Source organism: Biomphalaria glabrata, chromosome 4 (genome assembly GCF_947242115.1).
Source record: "Biomphalaria glabrata chromosome 4, xgBioGlab47.1, whole genome shotgun sequence".
Classification (NCBI taxonomy): domain Eukaryota; kingdom Metazoa; phylum Mollusca; class Gastropoda; family Planorbidae; genus Biomphalaria; species Biomphalaria glabrata.
This window is the reverse complement of record NC_074714.1, coordinates 28,048,336-28,071,751: the sequence shown is the minus strand read 5'-3', so window position 1 is coordinate 28,071,751 and position 23,416 is coordinate 28,048,336. Positions and strand designations below refer to the sequence as shown.

At 37.7% G+C, this 23,416-nt stretch overlaps 1 protein-coding gene across 1 annotated transcript in view; it reads left to right on the top strand.

Annotated features, from left to right (window-relative positions):
• The window catches only part of LOC106059535 (calcium-activated chloride channel regulator 3A-1-like), a 376,089-nt gene that overhangs the window by 157,133 nt on the left and 195,540 nt on the right, over window positions 1-23,416 (top strand). The window contains exon 7 of the mRNA XM_056025932.1: window positions 3,338-3,444. Coding sequence (XP_055881907.1) covers window positions 3,338-3,444 — 107 coding nt within the window. The remainder of the gene's footprint in view (window positions 1-3,337; window positions 3,445-23,416) is intronic.

Here is a 23,416-nt window from a genome sequence, read left to right as displayed (position 1 = left end):
TTCAATATTTTACTCTCTTAAATATACGTTTGGAGAATACACATTTTATAAATAAATCTAAAACCTACTTTCATTTTATAAAACAGGACAGCGAGATCTTTTCTAGATCTAGATCTAGATATATCTTTACTAATTATAGATCTACACTATTATACAGAAAACATTTCAACTTCTATTTGTCTACATATAGCTTTCATAATTTAAACAAAAACAAACAAAAACTTATTATTTTACAAGTAGATCAAGGTCTAGAATATAGATCTGTACACAATCATTGTCTGCTTGGGTAAACCATCTATCTCTGTCATCTATGTAACCTTTAGATGATACGTATACTAGAAATAACTAGATTCTAGATCTAGAAAGTCTAGATCTACTTATAACATACTCTTTATACATAATAATTTTTAAAAAAATACATTCTTCAATAGCAATCTACACCAAGACAAATGCCCCGACCCCACAGGTAAACTGGTACAAAATGAAGTCTATTCATTTCATACTTTAATCAAATATATGTAGGCCTACAAGCAAATGTTTTTATTTGAAAAAATGGATTTAGGTTGATTAGCTAATTTGATAGCTCCATTCATACAATTTTTAAATTCACGCATTTCGCATTCGCTTTACCTATAACATTATTATTTAGTTTAATTGTTTACAAAACACTCTCAGTGATTACATCGTCAGTGATACACAAATTAAGACCCGCGGTCCGCGTGAAACATATGGCTAGTATCTTATATAATACAGACGTTACTTCAAAAAGAAGATGATTACGTACTAAGGGTCATGCAAATAAATGCATATATATATATATATATATATATATATATATATATATATATATATATATATATATATATATATATATTTATATATATATATATATATATACATTTAAACATATATACAAGAATTGCTTGCTTAAGAATAAAGGGTATTATTAGGAATGTTACCTATTATCAATGGAGCAATAGGTTTGTTTATCACATGGAGAATTAACCTGAATATCTGCAGTTTTTTAATCAAGCAAATATTATTTTTTTAAAATTTGGCTCTTTTGGGTGAAAAGTTTGCCGACCATTGACCTAGACAATTCCTTCACAACCAGCCAGAGCACCCCCACCCCCAACCTCCCGCTACAACAATAAGTTAGTCTTACATACAATATATCTCTTAGTCTCAATTGAACATTGAAACATTTCATTAATATACTCTATGCCCCCACTTTCCTTCACACACACACACACACACACGTTTTCGCCCTTTTTGGATCTTTTTTTTTATTACGATGACAACCTGCACTTTTTTCAGCACCCTCCAATTGGTCGACCCCTCACCTTTTATCAGCTTTTGAATTCTATATATAGCACTTGTGGATACTTTTACCTTTTTTTGCATCCTTTTACTCATAAGGCAAGAAATGTACTGTATTATAGACACCTCAAACATTCAGTCAGTGTGTGAATCATTAGTATTTTACGTTTATACTATAGATTAGTATTATACACAGCCAGTTGATTTGATTCCAGACTATACATTGTTTATATTGGTCGGAACATCCCCTCCTTTTTTTTTGTGTTGAAATTCCAATAAATGGCCCACATTTGAACAGTCCCCCAAACCTGTGAATTATTGTGTTTGTTACACTGAATGGGAACGACCCGCTCTCTTTCTTTCCTTTTCTCTCTCCCTATCTCTCTCTGGAACTCTCTTTTGTTTTTACCCTGCTAATCTCGGTGTTATCTGACAGAGTTTTGAATTGAATTGGAAGGACCCGCTTTATAATGGCCCCGACACACACACACACGTTGGCCCTACTTTTCTAATATCACCTTAACTATATCCCTCCCCCTTACTCCCCTACAATAAAAAGGTTCTACGTACAATCTCTGATTTTCCTTCGGCTTCTCAATCCGAATATTAAATATAGTCTATGCTGCTTTTCGACCTGAACCCCCCACCCATCACCACTTTCACATTTTTCAGCCCATGATTATTTGAATGACAACACTAACTTTCCTCGGGCACTGCCCATGGATCGATTCCTCCTTACATACTTTTCAGTTCTTCTTTTCTGTTTTTTTTAAGGTATATGTTGTTGCTTTTTTAAAGGTATATGTTTTTTTTTTTAAAGGAATATGTTGTTGTTTTTTTAAAGATATATGTTGTTTTGTTTTTCCCCTTTTAGCACTACAGAATCAAATTTTCGAAGCACTTCCGTTTGTAACCTTTTTAGCGGCCCCCGAAAGGGGAAAAGACGCTATTAGTTTTGTGCGAAATGTCTGTCCGTCTGTCCGTCCGTCCCGTTTAGATCTCGTAAACTAGAAAAGATATTGAAAATCCGACATAACAATATTTTAGACCATTTCTGAAAGCGAAAAAATCTAATTTTTAAAATCAGTTATGCAAGCAGTTTTTTAAAGAGAAAAAGCTAATTAGTATGCATTATAAGTTAGACCTAAATTAAAAAGAATAGTAATCTTGTAAATGTCATTTTCGTGAAAAAATCTTTTTATTACGGAAATATTTCCGTTTTTTTTTTGTTTTTTTTTTGAGCATTCGAATAAGAGATTGATCCTTTTCAAAACAATTACATCTATTATAAGACTTCAGTTAGGCCAGGAGAGGCGCAGTAGCTGAGAAATAAAGCGCTTGGCTTCCGAACCGGGGGCCCCGGGTTCGAATCCTGGTGAAGACTGGAATTTTCAACTTCGGAATCCTTAGGTGCCCCTGAGTCCACCCAGCTGCAATGGGTACCTGATATTAGTTGGGGAAAAGTAAAGGCGGTTGGTCGTTGTGCTGGCTTCATGACACCCTCGTTAACCGTAGGCCAACAGATGAACTTTACATCATCTGCCCTATAGATCATAAGGTCTGAAAGGGGAACTAGTTAGGCCAGGTTCACATCTAACTTTGCATTCACTTGCACCTATCCTTTGATCTGCTGTACCGTTGGGGCACTACACAAGATCTGTCAACCTTCTTTCTCCATTCTTATCTCTCATTTGTCTTTGATATAATTTCATTTGGATGTTCTTTCTGAAAATATTGAAGCCTGCATGGGTGGACCACTTCGGGGGCCGATTTTGAGTTTGTGTTTCCACACAAACTGTCTTTGTAATCTTGTTTTTTTTATTTCGTTGGCAACGTTCAAGTTATCATTCTTGACATTATTTAGTTCATCTTGAACATCCGCCATATAGTGGTGTTCAAATGATTTCTTCAAACTAATGTTGAGTTTACTTAAGTAATTATCGTTTCAAATAACACTCTTTCAATTTTAGGGAATGCGCATTGATTACATAGGCCTTAATTCTTTTAATAAAAACAGGTACAAAAGCACTGCCGGAAAACACCGACACTAGACCATACTTTCGCTATGTTCAAGCGCATCCTCGTAAGCGGGTGTTGGTATTGGATACATCTGGTAGCATGACAGTAAGTAGAGCGAGTATTTCCTTTTTTTTTTCTTTTAAGCTTTAGAAGTTACATATTAATTACTTCACCTTTCTATTCTAAGTTGCATGCCAACTTTTGTACAGCCCGCTTTTTCAAGTGTACTTACTAACTGGTACTCTAAAAAAATCTTGGTCGTGGTTTTCTGGCTCACAGGTAAATATTGCTAAATTTTTCCATGACAGGAATGCTTACATGTTTACTTGTTTAATTATTTCCTTTAGCGTTTATATGGTTTTATGATGTCGCTTACCATACTACTATATTAATAATTCCTATGCCCGTGGCGCAGTGAATGCCGGTAGGGTGATAACCAGTTGACGCTTCCTCAATATACATATCGGGGTCTGCCAGAATAGATAGGATCTCATGTTTACTAATGATCAATTGATGAAGTTATAATGTAGTAGCCTTAACATACATGTATATAAACAATGATATCCAATTTATTATGTATATGTTGTTTCATTGTAGTTTATAACAATAATTAGTATATCATTCATTACCACTTCTAATCCTAATCACATCTATATAATTCAAACATTATTTACATGTCATCCTTTCTGCTGCCTCCTTTGCAGTGATCTCCCCCATTGTGATCCCACTAGACTAGAGTATTGTCAATCTACTATTTTCTAGCCTACTTATATCCCTCTCTTTTTTCGTATACACATCTTCACTATTGTACCTTAATTCCTTAACTCTGATTAACTGTTGACACTCTCCTATTATGCTCCCTTCCTCTGTCAGGGTGGGTTTATCCAGGTCTATCTAGGGTATGACTTATTATTCCGGGTTCCCCCATCTTGACAGTATAAACCGAAGCAACGACTCAACTGAACAGTCAGTAACAACAATTGTTCAACACGTATGATAGTTAATAATAACGATAAGTTAACATGCATTAGTTAACAACAGGAGCGTAAGTTTAACAATTTAATGAATAAATGAGGTGTTATGATATGAATGATGAAGTCCCAATAATATTTCACAAAGCAAGTTCACATAATCAAAATATTGACAATAGATATAGCACACTTTAAGCTCAGTGCCATAATTCAATCACGGAGTGAAGCCCACAACCCAATGCCATGGATTCAAGGACCAAACCATACAATCAGGCTTGACTACACCGAGTCCCAAACCTGTGTCCCTAAACAAGAAAAATACACATTCCTTGAGACCGCCATTTACACGATTATAACAGAAACGATTTCAAAACTACCCCGCGAAGAATAACGCAAAATCAACTAACTTACCCAACACTGAAGGATGAAATGACCTGGGGATGAAATGACCTAGGGATGAAATGACCAGGAGATGAAATGACCGGGGATAAGTGACCGGAGATGAAATGACCGGTCACCGGGTTAGGGTTAAACCTCATCAGCTTTCTCGTATTACAAAACACATACTACCTAGATTTAGATCTAATAGATTTTTTTTACACTAGATCAAATTTTTTTACACTAGATCTAGATTTTTTAAACTAGATCTTGAGTTTTTACACTAGATCTAGATTTTGTATACTAGATCTAGATTTATGTTTCAATTAAAATCATTGTAGATTCTAGACTAGATCTAGAATTTCTAAGTCTAGTTTAGAATTATATAAACTAGATCATGATCTAGATGTTGATTTTCAAATGTATAGATCTATATTGCAATGTTATAAAATATTAAAACTAATCTACTATTTTTTAGCTGCCCCCGAAAGAGAATAGACGCTATTAGTTTTGTGTGGTCTCCGTCCCGCTTAGATCTCATAAACTAGAACAGAAAATAAATATAGCACATCATGATATTTTAGATCATCAAAGTTCTGATGCAACGGCTACTTTTTTCTTTTCCGAAAGTGAACTATTTAATTTTAAAAATTATCTATGCAAGCAGATTTTTGAATACAAGAAAATACCCCACTTTTAAATGAAAATCTTCAGGGGAAATTCCAAACCCCTTTAGCTAGGCTCATAGAATTTGGTGATTGTAGTTTGCTTTAGAATAAAATTTAATAGATAGGTTTTCAACCTCAAAACTCTTTGTATGGGGGTAATTAAACTCAAAACCATAAGGAGGGGTTTTAAACTTTAAAAAAAACCTCTGGAGGAGGAGGGTTTAAACTCAGAACCCCCTTTGGTTTGGCTACGCTCATAGAATTTTGAGTGTGTAATTGGATTTTTTAATATTGAAGAAGTATTTATTAGCTTCAAACCCCGCTGAAATGGAATTTAAACCCCAAACCCCTTATGGCTACGATCATAGCATTTCGAGTGTGTAATTTGCTTTTTTATATTCAAGAGGTATTTGTTTTAGCTTCAAACCCCGCTGGAGAGGGATTTTAAACATAAAACCTCTCTTGGCTACGCTCATAGAATCTGGTGACTGATGTATGGATAGTCTTATATTGAAGAGGGGGTTTATCGTAAATTTAAGAGGGGGTTTTAAAATCAAAATCTTCCTTGGAATTAGGGGATAGCTCTTTTTTTTTTTTTTTGGTTTTGTTTTATAGAAGAGGGAGATTTGACTACGAAACCCCCTGCTAGGGGGTTTTAAACTCAAATTCCCCTTGGCTGCGCTGGGACAAGAGATGGTTTAGTATTTAAATCTCACCTAAAATAAACAGAATCATAGCAAAAAATCAGTCCCCCCCCCTCCGGCTACGCCCATGTATGTAAACAATAGTATCACATTATAAAGTAAATATGCGAACAGCATATTTCACTATTAACTAGTAGTAGGCTAAGTAGGCCTACTAATCCTGATCATAAGATCTAGATCTAGTAATTTTAAGATTAAACGTGTAAAGTCATATGGATTCTAGTCTAGATCTAGATTATATATCTAGATTCTAGATCTAGTCTGGATTCTAAATTTTGTTTGGATCTAGATCCAGATCTAGAACAAGTCTAGAACTCTAGATCTAGTCTAGAACTGGTAGTGATGGGCAAAAGTTAACTAAAAAGTTAGAAACTTTTAGTTTAAAAAAATTAGCAAAGGCCATTGTTTAACTAGAAAAAAAAATCTAGTTAAAATCGTAGTTTAATTAATTTTTTAAAGTTACTAACTAAAAAGTTTAATTAAAATTTGTAAAATTCTTCAACATGTGGTAAGGGTTGAAACCCACTCCCTGTTTTCTGGTCATGTGATATCAATAACTTTGATAATAAAAAAAACAATGATGCAGTTAACAACTAATATCAGGTAACCGAGCCTCGCTCGGATGAATAATTTGTTAAGAAAGGGTATATACCCGAAGTCATGTTGGGAATATTGTTGTAATTACGAAAATGAATGATCGGGTAAAGACTATCAATCCGAAGAGTTGCTTTTTCGTTCTGTCAGTTCTCAATGTAATTGTACATGACGATTAGAATAGAAAGCCCCCCCAACAGTAGACCTATAGAAAACCATAGCTCACATCTTAACGTTTTACATTGCTTCTTTCGAGTAAAACTATTGGGCTATTATAGGCTTGGAGGAAAGTCTTTGCAATGTTACTTCTAAAATGGTTACTTTCTGACATTTAATATTGCAATTAATATTGTTACAACATTTAAAGGAGGCAACTCAACGAGGTATGAGAACAAAGATAATACAAAGTTTAATCAACATAGATCACCAAAAACAAGAACCGTTCTAATCTCAATCTTCTCGCACTTCCTCTTCCTCTCTCCCCGTTCATTTAGTCTATCCTCGTGCGCTGGTGCGCAACTATAGAGTCACTACAGAACATGGTCATTACGCTGCCCCCTTCTTATGTCTGTTCGTCCCGAACTGACTCTGTTCCTCTCTCCTCTCCACAATACCGATACAACCGATCGACGTGTACCACCTTGCATTTAGTTCGAGGACCCCTCTGGATACGGTATACCACGTCGTTGATTCTCTTCACAATCCGATACGGACCTTCCCAATCCTTTTGTAATTTAGACGATCTTCCCTTCCTTCTCTTTGGGTTGTACAGCCAAACGAGATCATGCTCTACAAACCCCGTAGAATTGGCTCTTCTATCTTATCTGGTCTTCATGAGGTCGCTACTGTCTTTTATCCTACTCCGTGCAAGTGCATGAACCCTCTCAAGTCTCCCACTAAGTTCTGTTACGTATTCGCTAGCTGTCGTTTGTTTTTCTCCTGGCAACCCAAATAAGAGGTCTGCTGGCAGCCGAAGTTCCCGACCAAATAATAATTTGGCTGGCGTATAACCAGTGGTTGCATGAACGGCTCCTCTATAAGACATGAGGAATAGAGGAATGTAGTCATCCCAATCGTTTTGCTGTTCTACTGTCATCTTAGCCAAGTGTCAATGTGCGATTAAAGCGTTCCACCATCCCGCCTGACTGAGGGCGAAGTGGCGTTGTTCGAGTCTTTTCAATTTTTAAGATTTTACAAATCTCCTGGAATAGCTTGGATTCAAAGTTGCGTCCTTGATCTGAATGTAGTTCCATAGGTACACCAAAGCGGCTAATCCAGTGTTCCACTAAAATATCGACTATTGTTGTGGTTTCTTGGTTTGTTATCGCGAAAGCCTCAGGCCATTTACTAAAATAGTCCATTATTACTAGAATATATCTGTTGCCTTTAAGTGTCTCAGGAAACGGGCCAGCTATATCCAGTGCGATTCTTTCGAATGGAACACCTACGTTGTACTGTTGTAGGGGTCCCCTTGTCCGACGTTGCGGGCCTTTGGTTGCTGCACATCGATCACATCTTCTGCACCAATCCTCTACGTCTTCCTTGTACCGACACCAATAAAACCTTTGTCTCACTTTCTCCAACGTCTTGTTAATACCCAAGTGACCACCCGTGGAACCATTGTGCAACTCTTGGAGTACTTCTTGGATTCTAACTTTTGGGAGAACTATTTGTAATCGTGTTGATGTCCCATCAGTAGATTCCCACATTCGCTTAAGAACACCGTTTTCCACTACCATTGAGTCCCATTGTGCCCAGTACGCCTTCATGGCAGCCCCTTTTTCAGCAATGTGTTGCCAATCTGGCCGTTGTCCATTCTCCTTCCAAACAAGAACGATTGCCAGATCCTCATCTTTTAGCTGATCCTCTCGGATATTCTCATTAGACCAAGGTCCTAAAACATTCAGGTCCAAACGTTGACAATCGATTATCTCTTCCTTTTCCTCAGCTTTCTTACAATGTTTGCATTCTGTTTTGCAAGGTCGTCGAGATAGCGCATCAGCATTCTGGTGAATTAGTCCTTTTCGATGGTGAATTTCAAATTCATAGGTTTGCAGACGTTCGATCCACCTAGCGACCTGACCTTCAGGGCACTTAAAAGAAAGAAGCCATTGTATTGCTGCGTGATCTGTCCTTAAAATAAATTTCTGCCCATAAAGGTACTTATAAAAATGTTTTATTGCATCGACGGCGGCCAGGAGTTCACGTCTTGTGACATAGTAGTTCCTTTCAGCCTTTGACAAACTTCGACTGAAGTAAGCGATGACTCGTTCCGTTCCATCAATCTTTTGGGAAAGGACGGCGCCTATTCCGGTATTGCTTGCATCCGTATCCAAAATGAACGTCATGCCTGGTATCGGATAGGCAAGTATGGAGGATGAGACAAGTGTGTCTTTTAACATTTCAAAGGACTCTTGACACTGCTGTGTACAGTTGAATGACCTCTTTTGTTCTGTCAATCGATGAAGGGGTGCACATATATTGGAGAAATTTGGCACAAACCGTCTATAGTACGTACAGAGTCCTAAAAAACTTCTTAGTTCTCGAATATTGGATGGTGTAGGCCAATGTTTTACTGCCTCAGTCTTGTCAGGATCAGTGCTGATGCCGTCCCCTGATACTATGTGGCCAAGATATTTGACACTCTTCCTGAAAAACGAGCACTTCTTTGGATTGATTTTCATACCCGCATTCCTGATCCGTCCAAAAACTTCATGTAGATTTGCCAGATGCTCTTCAAACATCCTACCAGTGACTATAATGTCATCCAGGTATACAAGACACGTGTTCCAATGAAGTCCCTGTAAAACGCGCTCCATCAATCTTTCAAAAGTGGCGGGAGCATTACAGAGACCAAAAGGCATCACAGTGAACTGCCAAAGACCGTTGCCAGCAGAGAAAGCCGTTTTCTCTTTATCCTCAGGATGCATTCCCACCTGCCAGTATCCGCTCTTTAGATCAAGAGTAGAAAAAATCTGTGATCCAGCAAGCGTATCCAAGGTATCGTCTATTCTTGGGAGTGGATAGTTATCTTTATGCGTGACTTCATTAAGTGCTCTGTAGTCTACACAAAATCGCATGGATCCATCTTTTTTTTTTACTAGGACGATTGGTGAACACCAAGGGCCATTAGAGGGCTCTATGACCCCTTGCTGTCTCATTTGTTCTATCAGGTCTGTAGCCTCCTGTTGTTTTGCGAGAGGAAGGCGGCGTGGTGGCTGCCGAATCGGTCTATTTATTCCAGTATCGATTCTATGTTGTACCATGTCTGTTCTTCCGCATTCTGACTCATCAGATGGAAAGATGTCTGCAAATTTCATTTTCAACTCTTTAGCTTTGCTATACTGCTCTTCAGATAGGTTCGCCTTGGTTTCTGTCAAAAGCCTGGTAATTTGAGAGTTGACCGATTCAGTGGGCGTAAAAGAAACGTTGTTAATGTTGCAATTCTTAATTAGGTCGATTGTGTGGCATTTAGCAATGTAACTATCCCTTCGTAGATGCTTCTCCCTCAAACCAAGGTTCATGATTCTGACAGGTACTCTCTGATGATCTTTACCGATCATGACCAGCGTTTTCCCTACAGCCACTCCGTCGTAATCGTTTTCCGTTCCTTCGATTAGTGCCGTTCCCGACTTTTCATGTCCGTTCTCTAACTTTCCCCAAATAATTGATTCGGACTGTGCAGGCAGATTTGTATCCTCCGTCAATAGTATTTTCATCATTCGATTGTTTCCTTCTTCACTATCACCTAACAATGGAATCTCCACATTTCCATACAACAAAGTTCCTCCGCTAATGTTAATGGAAAATCCAAATTTCTGTAGAAAATCTAGACCTAAAATGCAATCATCAGTTATGTTTGCTATCAAAAATTCATGCACGAATGACTGACACCCGAGCTCAAATTCTAAGTCCGCCAGTCCTTTTATGGGCATCAGTTCTCCACTGGCTGTTTTCAGGGAGAAAAGGCTCACATTTGTAAGGCTGTTTGCGACATTTGGCCGAATGACTGAACGTGAAGCACCAGTGTCTATGAGAAACCGATACTTCCGAATTCCAATCCTTCCTTCTACTATAAGACTCCTACTCTTTCCCAGCACAGCTATTGGAGTGACATTGACAGGGGCTCCCATTTCCTGGATCGCCGGTTTCTGCCCCTTGAAGCCGACGAATGTTAGTTTTCCTGATAGCCATTGGCTCCAGGCCATGCACCCGTTTCTGATCTGTGCTGAGTCGCTTCTTGCTGATTAGGTGTTCTTCTACACATCCTTTGTATATGCCCAGATTCACCACAGTTCCAGCAACGGACCCTGGTCGCACGATGAGCTCCCTGTAACCGGCTTGGCTTATACTCTTCAAGAACTTCCGTCATCCGTCTGAGTACTTGTGTTAAATCTTCTTCCTGAACTTCCAGTGTCCGACCATGATGACTGTTGATAGATGCGTTCTTAGCGGCTTCATAGGACAGAGCGAACACAAGGGCTTCGCTGGCCTTACGCTTGCCATTAACTCTAATAACCTTTTTTAGCTCTGGATCTCGAACGGCATCGATGAAGGTATCAGTGACGATTACTTCGAGGAACTCCTGTGCTGCTGTGGGGTATGCCAGATGGGCAAGTCGTTCAATGTCCGTCTTTAGCTCTTGTAGGGTTTCACTGACCCGCTGTTGTCTGGTCTTCAGCTGGACCCTATAAACCTCCTGTAAGTGCTCGTCCCCGTATCGAAGCTCCATAGCCTGGACGAGAGCAACATAATCCTGCTGGTTTGGAATGGATTGGAGTACTTCGGAAGCCTTTCCTCTAAGGGCCAGTACTAGAGCGGTCGCTTTTTCCTCCTCGCTGCCCCATTTGTTGACCTTAGCAGCTGCCTCAAACTGTCTTCTGTAGACTGACCAGGAGACGGACCCATCAAACACAGGGGGTTTCATCTTTACAAGCCCTTCGGGTAACATTGATCCTGTATTCATCTTTACAAGCCCTTCGGGTAACATTGATCCTGTATTACTCACCGGCGCCTTGCTGAGCCCTTCTCTAACTTGAACTTTCAGTTCTTCAATGTCTTTTTCTACCACATCGACTCTCTGGTTCATCGTGACCTCCATCGTGGTTATTTTCTGGTTAACCGATAACAATTCAGTCCTGATACCTGAATCGAGTGTGTCTATTTTGTCCTGCATGGTTCTAATCCCTATATCAAGTGTATCCATCTTTTCCTGCATCTTACCTAGGAGTTCCATCTTTTCCTGCATCTTACCTAGGAGTTCAGTTATATCTGGCTCTACTTCGAATTGATAACTGTCCGGGTCTTCTTCTTCCTCAATCAGGGCCTGCCGGAGACGAGCTGTAAGTGTCTCCTTGCTACCACCAAGCTTTAGACCTCGATACCGAAGCTCTTGTTTTAGTTCTTTAATCAAGAGTTGGTCTAGTTGTTTCATAATAGGGGAAGCCATTACTAACTTACCTCCCGTTCGTTGAGTCGCCTATAATCGCACTTCTGATACCAATGTTACAACATTTAAAGGAGGCAACTCAACGAGGTATGAGAACAAAGATAATACAAAGTTTAATCAACATAGAACACCAAAAAACAAGAACCGTTCCAATCTCAATCTTCTCGCACTTTCTCTTCCTCTCTCCCCGTTCATTTAGTCCATCCTCGTGCGCTGGTGCGCAACTATAGAGTCACTACAGAACATGGTCATTACAATATATTCATTATGGCTCTGAGACATGGACACTTCACAGAAAACAACTAAGACTTCTTGAGTGCTTTCACCAAAGATGCTTGCGCTCCATCATGGACATACGGTGGCAGGACCGCACTACAAACAGCGATGCCCTTGCCAACGCCGGTATGGACAGTATAGAGGGACTGCTTATGGTCCGACAGTTGCACTGGGTAGGGCACGTATCCCGTATGGGAGACGAACGTATGCCAAATGCAGTCTTTTTTTTTGTGAGCTAAAAGGTGATCGACGTAACAAAGGCGCCCCACGAAAACTCTTCAAAGACCAGCTTAAGCGTCAACTTTCCTTGGCTGACATAGAAGAGAGCACCTGGTTGTATGCGGCCTCCGAACGAAACAGCTGGAGGTCACTGACGAAGGCCGCGAAATACACATTTGAGACCAAAACCAAAACTGCTGCCGAGGACAAACGCAGACGGCGAAAAGAAAATCTAAATCGACCACCTGCGGACAATGGTTATGCTTGCCCTGGATGTGGCAAAATATGTAGGTCACAGCTGGGGCTGCGCAGCAATGGGAAATACTGCATTCCTCACTAATCTTCGGACTCGAAGACAAGCCTTATTATTATGGCTTTAGTAAGAATTATCAATCAAAATCTCTACGTTATAGTGTAAAACATGCACCTAGTAAAATCGCGCATTTTTTCCTAAGATACTTAAAAACATCGCGTTAGTATTCTAAAGAAGCGTTATTGTGAGGCATCTCTGTTACTCCGACAACCTTTCAGCTTACTAAAAATAAAAGATTGCCAAAAATATGTTCGTCCCACATACGGAATAAGTGCCCTGCAAAGCGTGACTGTCGGATTATAAGAATTTCATACCATTTTGCAAGAATATCGCTGTTTGTATTGCGGATTGGTGAAGTCGTTCAAGAAGTCTTAGTTGCTTTCTATAAAGTACTCATGTTTCAGATCCATCCACATAGAGGGGTTGACAGAATCACTGGTTGACACTGATTTTTGTAGACAGGCGGAGCGATTTATTTCGCCCCTCTCTCGCTTGGAGGTGTCCAAAAACAAGACTATCCCTGATCACATATCAACCTCTCTTTAAAGCAATGCGTCATTTGATACTATGCTTCCCAGATAATGTGAAGTTATCTACCACTTTAAGGGATGTCTATGCGCGGTGATCTTTGGGCTGGGTAGGTTTTATTGTTGACTTCTGGAACATGACTTCTGTTTTACCGAGGTTTATAGGTTAACCAAATATTGCAGCAGCGTGATGAAAATTCGTTGACCGCGAGCTGGATATCATCAGGGCCAGCCTTAGGCCTGTGCTGCCGCACATTATAATTTATAATTGGGTTCCTGTGGTCTCCTTGTTTTCAAGGAGCTCCTGGAAATCTCCTGAAACTCATAAAAATGTCCTTAAAAACACATGGTAAACGCCAGTCCTATGCGTGATATAAAAAAACGGCATCGTCAGCTTTCATTTAATAAAAAAAGTAATGCAAATACGAGTTTATTTTCTAATACAAAATCTTTATTTTCACTTATTATCCTTATCCCAACCCTTACTGGTCCGCGCGCAATCCATTTCACATAGGGCCCCGCAAATGTTAGGGCCGGCTCTGGTTGTGCAAGTAAGGCATAGATAAGCTGTGTTATGACCATTTCCTATGTTTTGGTATGGGACAGTAGACTTCGAAGCTTAAACACATTGCAATAATTCCCCAACAAAATAATAACAAAGTAAACGCTACCTACGGGTGTACGCAATTAAAACAATGTATAAAACCTTTAAAAACACAATAACTAATCATACATAGACAAATTTAATTTCATTAATTTTCTTCCATAGTTTCATAATGGATAAATGTACAATAAGATGGTGCGCAAATGTTTAATTACGCCTATTGAATCATTAAAACTTCTTGTTTGCGAAGGAATGTCTTAGTGTACTGCTGTGAGTATAGTGACGTAAGCGGTGTCAAGTTTTTTTTTACCATTGACGTCATATAGAAAATTTCATTCATAAAACATTCTAGTCAAAATTAATTTTTCGATAATGAGTCATTTTGAAACCGATATAACGGTCGATCTCGAGTTTTCCCGATGTGGCCAATGAGTCGAGAATGTTTTTCTCACTAATATGCACATACCTTGCAATTTTAAAGAAAATCGTTAGAGCCGTTTTCGAAATAAAATTTATATATAAATATATATACAAAAATGATTCAGTTAACAACTAAATATCAGGTGACCGAGCCTCGCTCGGATTAATAATTTGTGAAGGAAGGATATATACCCGAAGTCATTTTGAGAATATTTTTGTATCAGGTGGCCGAACCTCGCTCTGTTAAATAATTACGGAAGGATATATACCCGAAGTCATTTTGAGAATATTTTTGTACCAGGTGGCCGAACCTCGCTCTGTTAAATAATTTCGGAAGGATATATACCCGAAGTCATTTTGAGAATATTTTTGTACCAGGTGGCCGAACCTCGCTCTGTTAAATAATTTCGGAAGGATATATACCCGAAGTCATTTTGAGAATATTTTTGTACCAGGTGGCCGAACCTAGCTCTGTTAAATAATTTCGGAAGGATATATACCCGAAGTCATTTTGAGAATATTTTTGTACCAGGTGGCCGAACCTCGCTCTGTTAAATAATTTCGGAAGGATATATACCCGAAGTCATTTTGAGAATATTTTTGTACCAGGTGGCCGAACCTAGCTCTGTTAAATAATTTCGGAAGGATATATACCCGAAGTCATTTTGAGAATATTCTTGTAATTACGAAAATGAACGATCGGATAAAGACTACTAATCTGAAGAGTTGTTTTAGTGTTCTGTTAGTTCTAATTGTAGGCCTAATTGAACATGTCGATTAAATTTAAAGTCTTTTAAGTCCTCCTACAGTCTAGACAAACTACAGCTCAAGTCCGTCTTAAAGTTTTGCAATCCATCTTTTGCGTAATTCTATTGTAGGCTTACTATTATTGGCTTGGAAGAAAGTCTTTGCAGTGTAACTTCTCTACGTTATAGGGTAAAACATGCACTTAGTGACAAAGTAAAATGGCTCATTTTTTCTTATTAGACTTAAATCATTGCATTAGTTTTCTAAAGAAACGTTTCCGTAGGGCACCTCTGTTACGCCGAATAATATGCTCGTTACCCATACGGGATACGTGCCCTGCCCAGCCTGACTGTCGGACTATAAGAAGTTCATACCGGCTTTTGCCATCCATCCATCCCAGTGGTGCTATGACCTGCTTATACACATCCCTCCATTCAGATCTCTCCTGGGCTTTCCGTCAACACGCCCTCACTCCAAGCTTTTTACCGAGGTTTATAGTTAAATCAAAAGAGGCTGCAGCGTACGCAAACTCGTTGACCGCTAGATGGATATCATGTTAAGTGTGAGCAAGTAAGGCGTAGAGAAGCTGTGTTATGACCATTTCCATTATTTTGGTACAGGACAGTAGACATCGAAGCATGGACACATGGTAATAATTCACCAGCAAAATAATAATAATAATAAGGCTTGTCTTAGAGTCCGAAAATTAATGAGGATTGCAGCTGTGACCTACATATCTTGCCACATCCAAGGCAAGCATAACCATTGTCCGCGGTGCTCGATTAAGATTTTCTTTTAGCGTCTGCGTCTGTCCTCGGCAGCAAATTTTCTTTTGGTCTCAAATGTGTATCCTCGGCCTTTGTATAGAGGGAATTCTTTAAGTCCGACAGTTACGCTGGACAGAGCAGTATCCTGTATGGGAGACGAATCTCAGACGAACGCATGCCAAAGGCAGTCTTTTTTGGTGAGCTAAAAAGTGGTCGACGTAACACCGAAACGCTTAAAAGACCAGCTTATGGCGCAAACTTGCCTTAGCTGACAGAAGAGAGCACCTGGTTGCATGCAACCTCAGAACGAGACAGCTGGAGGTCACCAGCAAAATAAAAAAACAAAGTAAAAGGTATCTACACCGCTCTACACAATTAAAGTGTAAACAACTTATTAAGCACTTAAAATAAAAATATCAGGTGACCGAGCCTCGCTCGGATGAATAATTTGTTAAGGAAGGATATATACCCGAAGTCATTTTGAGAATATTTTTGTACCAGGTGGCCGAACCTCGCTCTGTTAAATAATTTCGGAAGGTTATATACCCGAAGTCATTTTGGGAATATTCTTGTAATTACGAAAATGAACGATCGGATAAAGACTACTAATCTGAAGAGTTGTTTTAGTGTTCTGTTAGTTCTAATTGTAGGCCTAATTGTACATGTCGATTAAATTTAAAGTCTTTTAAGTCCTCCTACAGTCTAGACAAACTACAGCTCACGTCCGTCTTATAGTTTTACAATCTATCTTTTGCGTAAAACTATTGTAGGCTTACTATTATTGGCTTGGAAGAAAGTCTTTGCAATGTAACTTCTCTACGTTATAGGGTAAAACATGCACTTAGTGACAAAGTAAAATGGCGCATTTTTTCTTATTAGACTTAAATCATGGCATTAGTTTTCTAAAGAAACGTTTCCGTGGGGCACCTCTGTTACGCCAAACAATATGCTCGTTACCCATACGGGATACGTGCCCTGCCCAGCCTGACAGTCGGACTATAGGAAGTTCATACCGGCTTTTGCCATCCATCCATCCTTGTGGTACTATGGCCTGCTTTTACACATCCATCCATTCAGATCTCTCCTGGCCCTAACTCCAAGCTTTTTACCGAGGTTTATAGTTAAATCAAAAGAGGCTGCAGTGTACTCAAACTCGTTGACCTCTAGATGGATATCATGTTTAGTGTGAGCAAGTAAGGCGTAGAGAAGCTGTGTTATGACCAGTTCCTTTGTTTTGGTACAGGAGAGGTAGACACTGAAGCATGAACACATGGTAATAATTCACCAGCAAAATAATAATAATAATAAGGCTTGTCTTAGAGTCCGAAAATTAATGAGGATTGCAGCTGTGACCTACATATCTTGCCACATCCAGGGCAAGCATAACCATTGTCCGCGATGCTCGATTAAGATTTTCTTTTAGCGTCTGCGTCTGTCCTCGGCAGCAAATTTTCTTTTGGTCTCAAATGTGTATCCGCGGCCTTTGTATAGAGGGAATTCTTTAAGTCCGACAGTTACGCTGGACAGAGCAGTATCCTATATGGGAGACGAATCTTAGACGAACGCATGCCAAAGGCAGTGTTTTTTTTTGGTGAGCTAAAAAGTGGTTGACGTAACACCGAAACCCTTAAAAGACCAGCTTATGGCGCAAACTTGACTTAGCTGACATAGAAGAGAGCACATGGTTGCATGCAACCTCAGAACGAGACAGCTGGAGGTCACCAGCAAAATAAACAACAAAGTAAAAGGTATCTACACCGCTCTACACAATTAAAGTGTAAACAACTTATTAAGCACTTAAAACACAATAACTAATCATATATCGGCACATTTAATTTCATTACTTTTCTTTCATAGTTCTATAATAAATCAATCTACATTAAGATGGTGCGCAAATGTTTCATTAGGTCTATTGATTCTTTAGAACTCGTTATTGTTTGCAAAGAAATATTTTAGTGTACTGCGGTAAGCCTAGTGACGTAAGCAGCGTTTTTCCCGTTTACGTCATGGAAAATTTTCATTCATAAAACATTCTAGCCAAAACTAATTTTTCGATAATGAGGCATTTTCAAACCGATATAACGGTCGACCTCGAGTTTTCCCGATGTGGCCAATGAGTTGAGAATTTTTTTCTCACTATTATGCACATACCATGAACTTTTAAAGAAAATCGTTAGAGCCGTTTTCGAAATAAAATTTATATATATATATATAAATATAAATATATATACATACATACATACATACATACAAGAATTGCTCGCTTAAGAGTATAGGATAACTAATCATACATCGGCACATTTAATTTCATTACTTTTATTTCATATTTCTATAATAAATCAATCTACAGTAAGATGGTGCGCAAATGTTTAATTAGGTCTATTGATTCTTTAAAACTCGTTATTGTTTGCAAAGAAATATTTTAGTGTACTGCGGTAAGCCTAGTGACGTAAGCAGCGTTTTTCCCGTTTACGTCATGGAAAATTTTCATTCATAAAACATTCTAGCCAAAATTAATTTTTCGATAATGAGGCATTTTCAAACCGATATAACGGTCGATCTCGAGTTTTCCCAATGTGGCCAATGAGTTGAGATTTTTTTCTCACTATTATGCACATACCTTGAAATTTTAAAGAAAATCGTTAGAGCCGTTTTCGAAATAAAATTTATATATATATATATATAAATATATATACATACATACAAGAATTGCTCGCTTAAGAGTATAGGATATCAGGTGACCGAGCCTCGCTCGGATGAATAATTTGTGAAGGAAGGATATATACCCGAAGTCATTTTGGGAATATTGTTGTAATTACGAAAATGAACGATCGGGCAAAGACTCAATCCAAAGAGTAGCTTTTTCGTTCTGTCAGTTCTCAATGTAATAGTACATGGCGATTTGAATAGAAAGTCCCCCCAACAGTAGGCCTATAGAAAACCACAGCTCACGTCTTAACGTTTTACATTGCTTCTTTCGCGTAAAACTATTGGGCTATTGTTGTAATTACGAAAATGAACGATCAGATAAAGACTACTAATCTGAAGAGTTGCTTTAGTGTTCTGTTAGTTCTAAATGTAATTGCACATGGCGATTAAATATAAAGTCTCTTAAGTCCTCCTATAGTCTAGACCAACCACAGCTCACATCCGTCTTATAGTTTTACAATCCATCTTTTGCGTATAACTATTGTAGGCCTACTATTATTGGCTTGGAAGAAAGTCTTTGCAGTGTTACTTCTCAGATGGTAACGTTCAGACATTTAATTATGGAATTAGTATACATTCATTATGGCTTTAGTACGACGCATGACGCGTAGGACGTAATCATCTTCTTTTTTGAAGTAACGTCTGTATTATATAAGAAACATCAAGTGACGCAAATCTCTACGTTATAGGGTAAAATAGGCACTTTGTGACAAAGTAAAATGGCAAATTTTTTCTTAATAGACTTAAATCATTGCATTAGTTTTCTAAAGAAACGTTTCCGTGGGGCACCTCTGTTACGCCGAAAAATATGTTCGTCCCCCATACGGGATACGTGCCCTGCCCAGCCTGACTGTGGGACTATAAGAAGTTCGCAAGTAAGGCGCAGAGAAGCTGTGTTATAACCATTTCCTTTGTTTTGGTACAGGACAGTAGACACCGAAGCATGAACACATGGTAATAATTCACCAGCAAAATAATAATAATAATAAGGCTTGTCTTAGTCCGAAATTAATGCGGCTGTAACCTACATATCTTGCCACATCCAAGGCAAGCATAACCATTGTCCGCGGTGCTCGATTAAGATTTTCTTTTAGCGTCTGCGTCTGTCCTCGGCAGCAGATTTTATTTTGGTCTTAAATGTGTATCCGCGTCCTTTGTATAGATGGAATTCTTTAAGTCCGACAGTTACGCTGGACAGAGCAGTATCCTGTATGGGAGACGAATCTCAGACGAACGTATGCCAAAGGCAGTCTTTTTTGGTGAGCTAAAAAGTGGTCGACGTAACACCGTAACGCTTAAAAGACCAGTTTAGGCGCCAACTTGCCTTAGCTGACATAGAAGATAGCACAGAACGAGACAGCTGGAGGTCACCAGCAAAATAAACAACAATGTAAAAGGTATCTACACCACTCTACGCAATTAAAGAGTAAACAATTTATTAAGCTCTTAAAACACAATAACTAATCATACATAGGCACATTTAATTTCATTACTTTTCTTTCATAGTTCTATAATAAATCAATCTACAGTAAGATGGTGCGCAAATGTTTAATTAGGTCTAATGGTTCTTTAAAACTTGTTCTTGTTTGCAAAGAAATATTTTAGTGTACTGCGATAAGCCTAGTGACGTAAGCAGCGTTTTTCCCGTTTACGTCATGGAAAATGTTCATTCATAAAACTATCTAGCCAAAATTAATTTTTCGATAATGAGTCATTTTCAAACCGATATAACGGTCGATCTCGAGTTTTCCCGATGTGGCCAATGAGTCGAGAATTTTTTTCTTACTAATATGCACATACCTTGCAATTTTAAAGAAAATCGTTAGAGCCGTTTTTGAAATAAAATTTATATATATATATATATATATATATAAATATATATATACATACATACAAGAATTGCTCGTTTAAGAGTATAGGATTTAGTCAGTCTGCATTTGAAGAGGGTAAAGTAAGATGCTGGTAGAAATTATGATCTGTTCTTGAAAGTAGCAGTATTTTAAAATGTTATACATTTTTTCTAAAAGCTTCTATGCAGTATTATGAATGAAGTAGTTCCGAATTTTTTGTGAGCCACGTGGAGGTGTTTAATTTCAGTTTCTAGTGGGAATCTGATTAGTGAGTTAGGTCAATATTTAGTGGTTTTAATCAATTCATTTGCGGCAAACAATATTTTTTTAACTGCAGAAACATCAATTACACCCTTTTATAGTCTTAAGACTTATTATTGAGATCTATTAAGTCTTAATCAACAGCTAGGATATATAAATCTAAAAGCATTAGGGTAACCAACTCTAGAAAAAAATATTAATCCACACCCTCTAAGACCATAAAGTAAATAGACTGTGTCCAACTGATTTTAACAACCTGGTCAGCTAGACATACACATGACCACATGTGGGCCTAGTGTACTGTACGTGTGTAGTCGATAATACTGTAAGACTACCCTGCATTAAGCGTTATGCAATAGTGTTTGCTTAATGTGGAGAGGTCAGACAAGAAAATAAACACACTGGCGTGGCTAGTCAAGCATGTTCGTAGATATATCTTTACACTAAAATAGTTATACACTCTCCCTGCCCAGAAAGTAAATAGTGTGTCCGACTGATTTTAACAACCTGGCCAGATAGGCGTACACGTGTAGGTCTATATAGTGTACTGAGTGTGCAGTCCATAATGACAAGATCACCCAGTTTTTTTTTCCGTTGCGCGTTTAACGGTTATGCAATAGTGAAAGTTGTATTTTTGTGGACAAGAAAATAGCACATCGGCATGGTTAGTCAAGAATGTATTTACACAATAAAATAGTTATACAGGTCAAATGTTTTAAAAACTCCAACGATTCTATTTCTATTTCTTTTGATACTAGATCTTAATTTGAAATTCTAAATATATGTTATTTAATGAGATTTTAAAATTTACCAGTAGAAGTAAGATTTTCCGTTATATAATAAGTTAATATATTTATTTTAAAAAAGAGTACCATTATTTTCTTAAGGTTTTAATTCAAGGCAAAAATAAAAGCACACATATTTATTTAGACATTTTATTTTATTGCGCACTAACGTTTATATGTAAGAAACATATTCCTTTATACTGATTTTATTATAGATAGATATTATTAGAATGTTAAAAGAATAAGATCGAACCGTAGGTATACACTCGGATGATTAAATCTATATAGGTCTAGTTCAACCCCGCCCATCCCACCCAAAAAAAAAGTTTGTTATAGTTTAATTAACTTTCTTTAGTTTAGTTTAACTATCTTTTGAAATTCATGATAAACTAATAGTTTAACTACTTTATTTTAGTTAAAAACTAGTTTTAGTTTAACTTTTAATAGTTAGTTTAGTTCCCATTACTAAGAACTGGTCTAGATTCCAATTCTACTTGTGACAATTTGCCCCAATGAAGATTAAGCATATTTGAAACAAATTTTAATATTAATATTTGTTTATTAATAATTATTTGTTTTGCTTAATTATTTTTTGTGGATACTACCTAAATAGTGTTAAGCGACTTTCTCCGTAAAAATGTTGTTTACAAAGATTATGCCAGCATCACCATACAGAAATATCTGTCCTCCAAGCACAACAATTAGTTTTGGAAAAGTGTTCTCTAGTCCTACTATTTAGATAGGTTGGAGGTGGGTGTATTGCAGGGAGAAGTGAACAGATATTTTTAAAAAATTATATAGACAAAAATAAACATTATTTTGAAGAAAAACCTACAGCTTTCCTTGTTAGGTCCAAAACATTTAAGAATTTCCACATATATATATAATTCTTTCACGACGACAAGTCAAGGAAACTACTACAAGAACAAAGTATTGGCTAAATATGTTATTTCTTTTAGACAAAGCAAGATATGGCGATTTTTTTAATGTGTGACATTTTACCCCATGCCCTGTGTCAACTTACCCTTGTGTGGGGCAAGATGTCACAACCTTAACACAGCCACGTTTCTATTGTATAACTCTGATATATAAAGAGATAAAGTTCATTTTATTTGCTCTAGTTGTTTAAGTTATAACATGCTAAGTTTGGTGAGAATCAATGAATTCTAAATATGTTTAAAACATCAAAATTTGAAAATTGTGACAACTAGCCCCACCTTCCCCTAGTCTAGATCTAGTCTAGATCAATATTTAGACTACATCTAGAACTAGTCTAGAAATCTAGATCTAGTCTAGATTTTAGTTCTAGATCTAAATGTAATCTAGATGTAGATCTAGACTATATCCTATATCTAGAATTAGTCTAGAAATCTTGATCTAGTCTAGATCTAGATTTATTCTATATTCCAGATCTAGTCTAGATCAATAAAGTAGTGTTCTGGCCAGTATCTTGGGTGTTATGCAAATCCACTACTATTTTATCAACTATTCTACATTACAATTAACAAGATGAACGTATTTAAGACTTTCTAATATTGTAAATGATGTATTTATTAACACTGGCCGTCTGTCTCGTCTACTTATCCGTCGTTACTTAACTATCTCTAATACTAACCAACCTCCTTCTAAGCTTCTTGTTCGCCTATTCTCCTACGTCATTCGTCTTTAAAACATTATCACTTTTGACAATCAAAACAAAATCACGTCCTGAATATTCCTTGCAAATAATCGGATCAGATAGGGATCCAATGGTGGCCGCCTCTGAGTTTGTGTGATAACACAAACTCTTTTTGTAATCTTACTTTTCTCTAGGCCTGAAACTGATGGTATGAAAA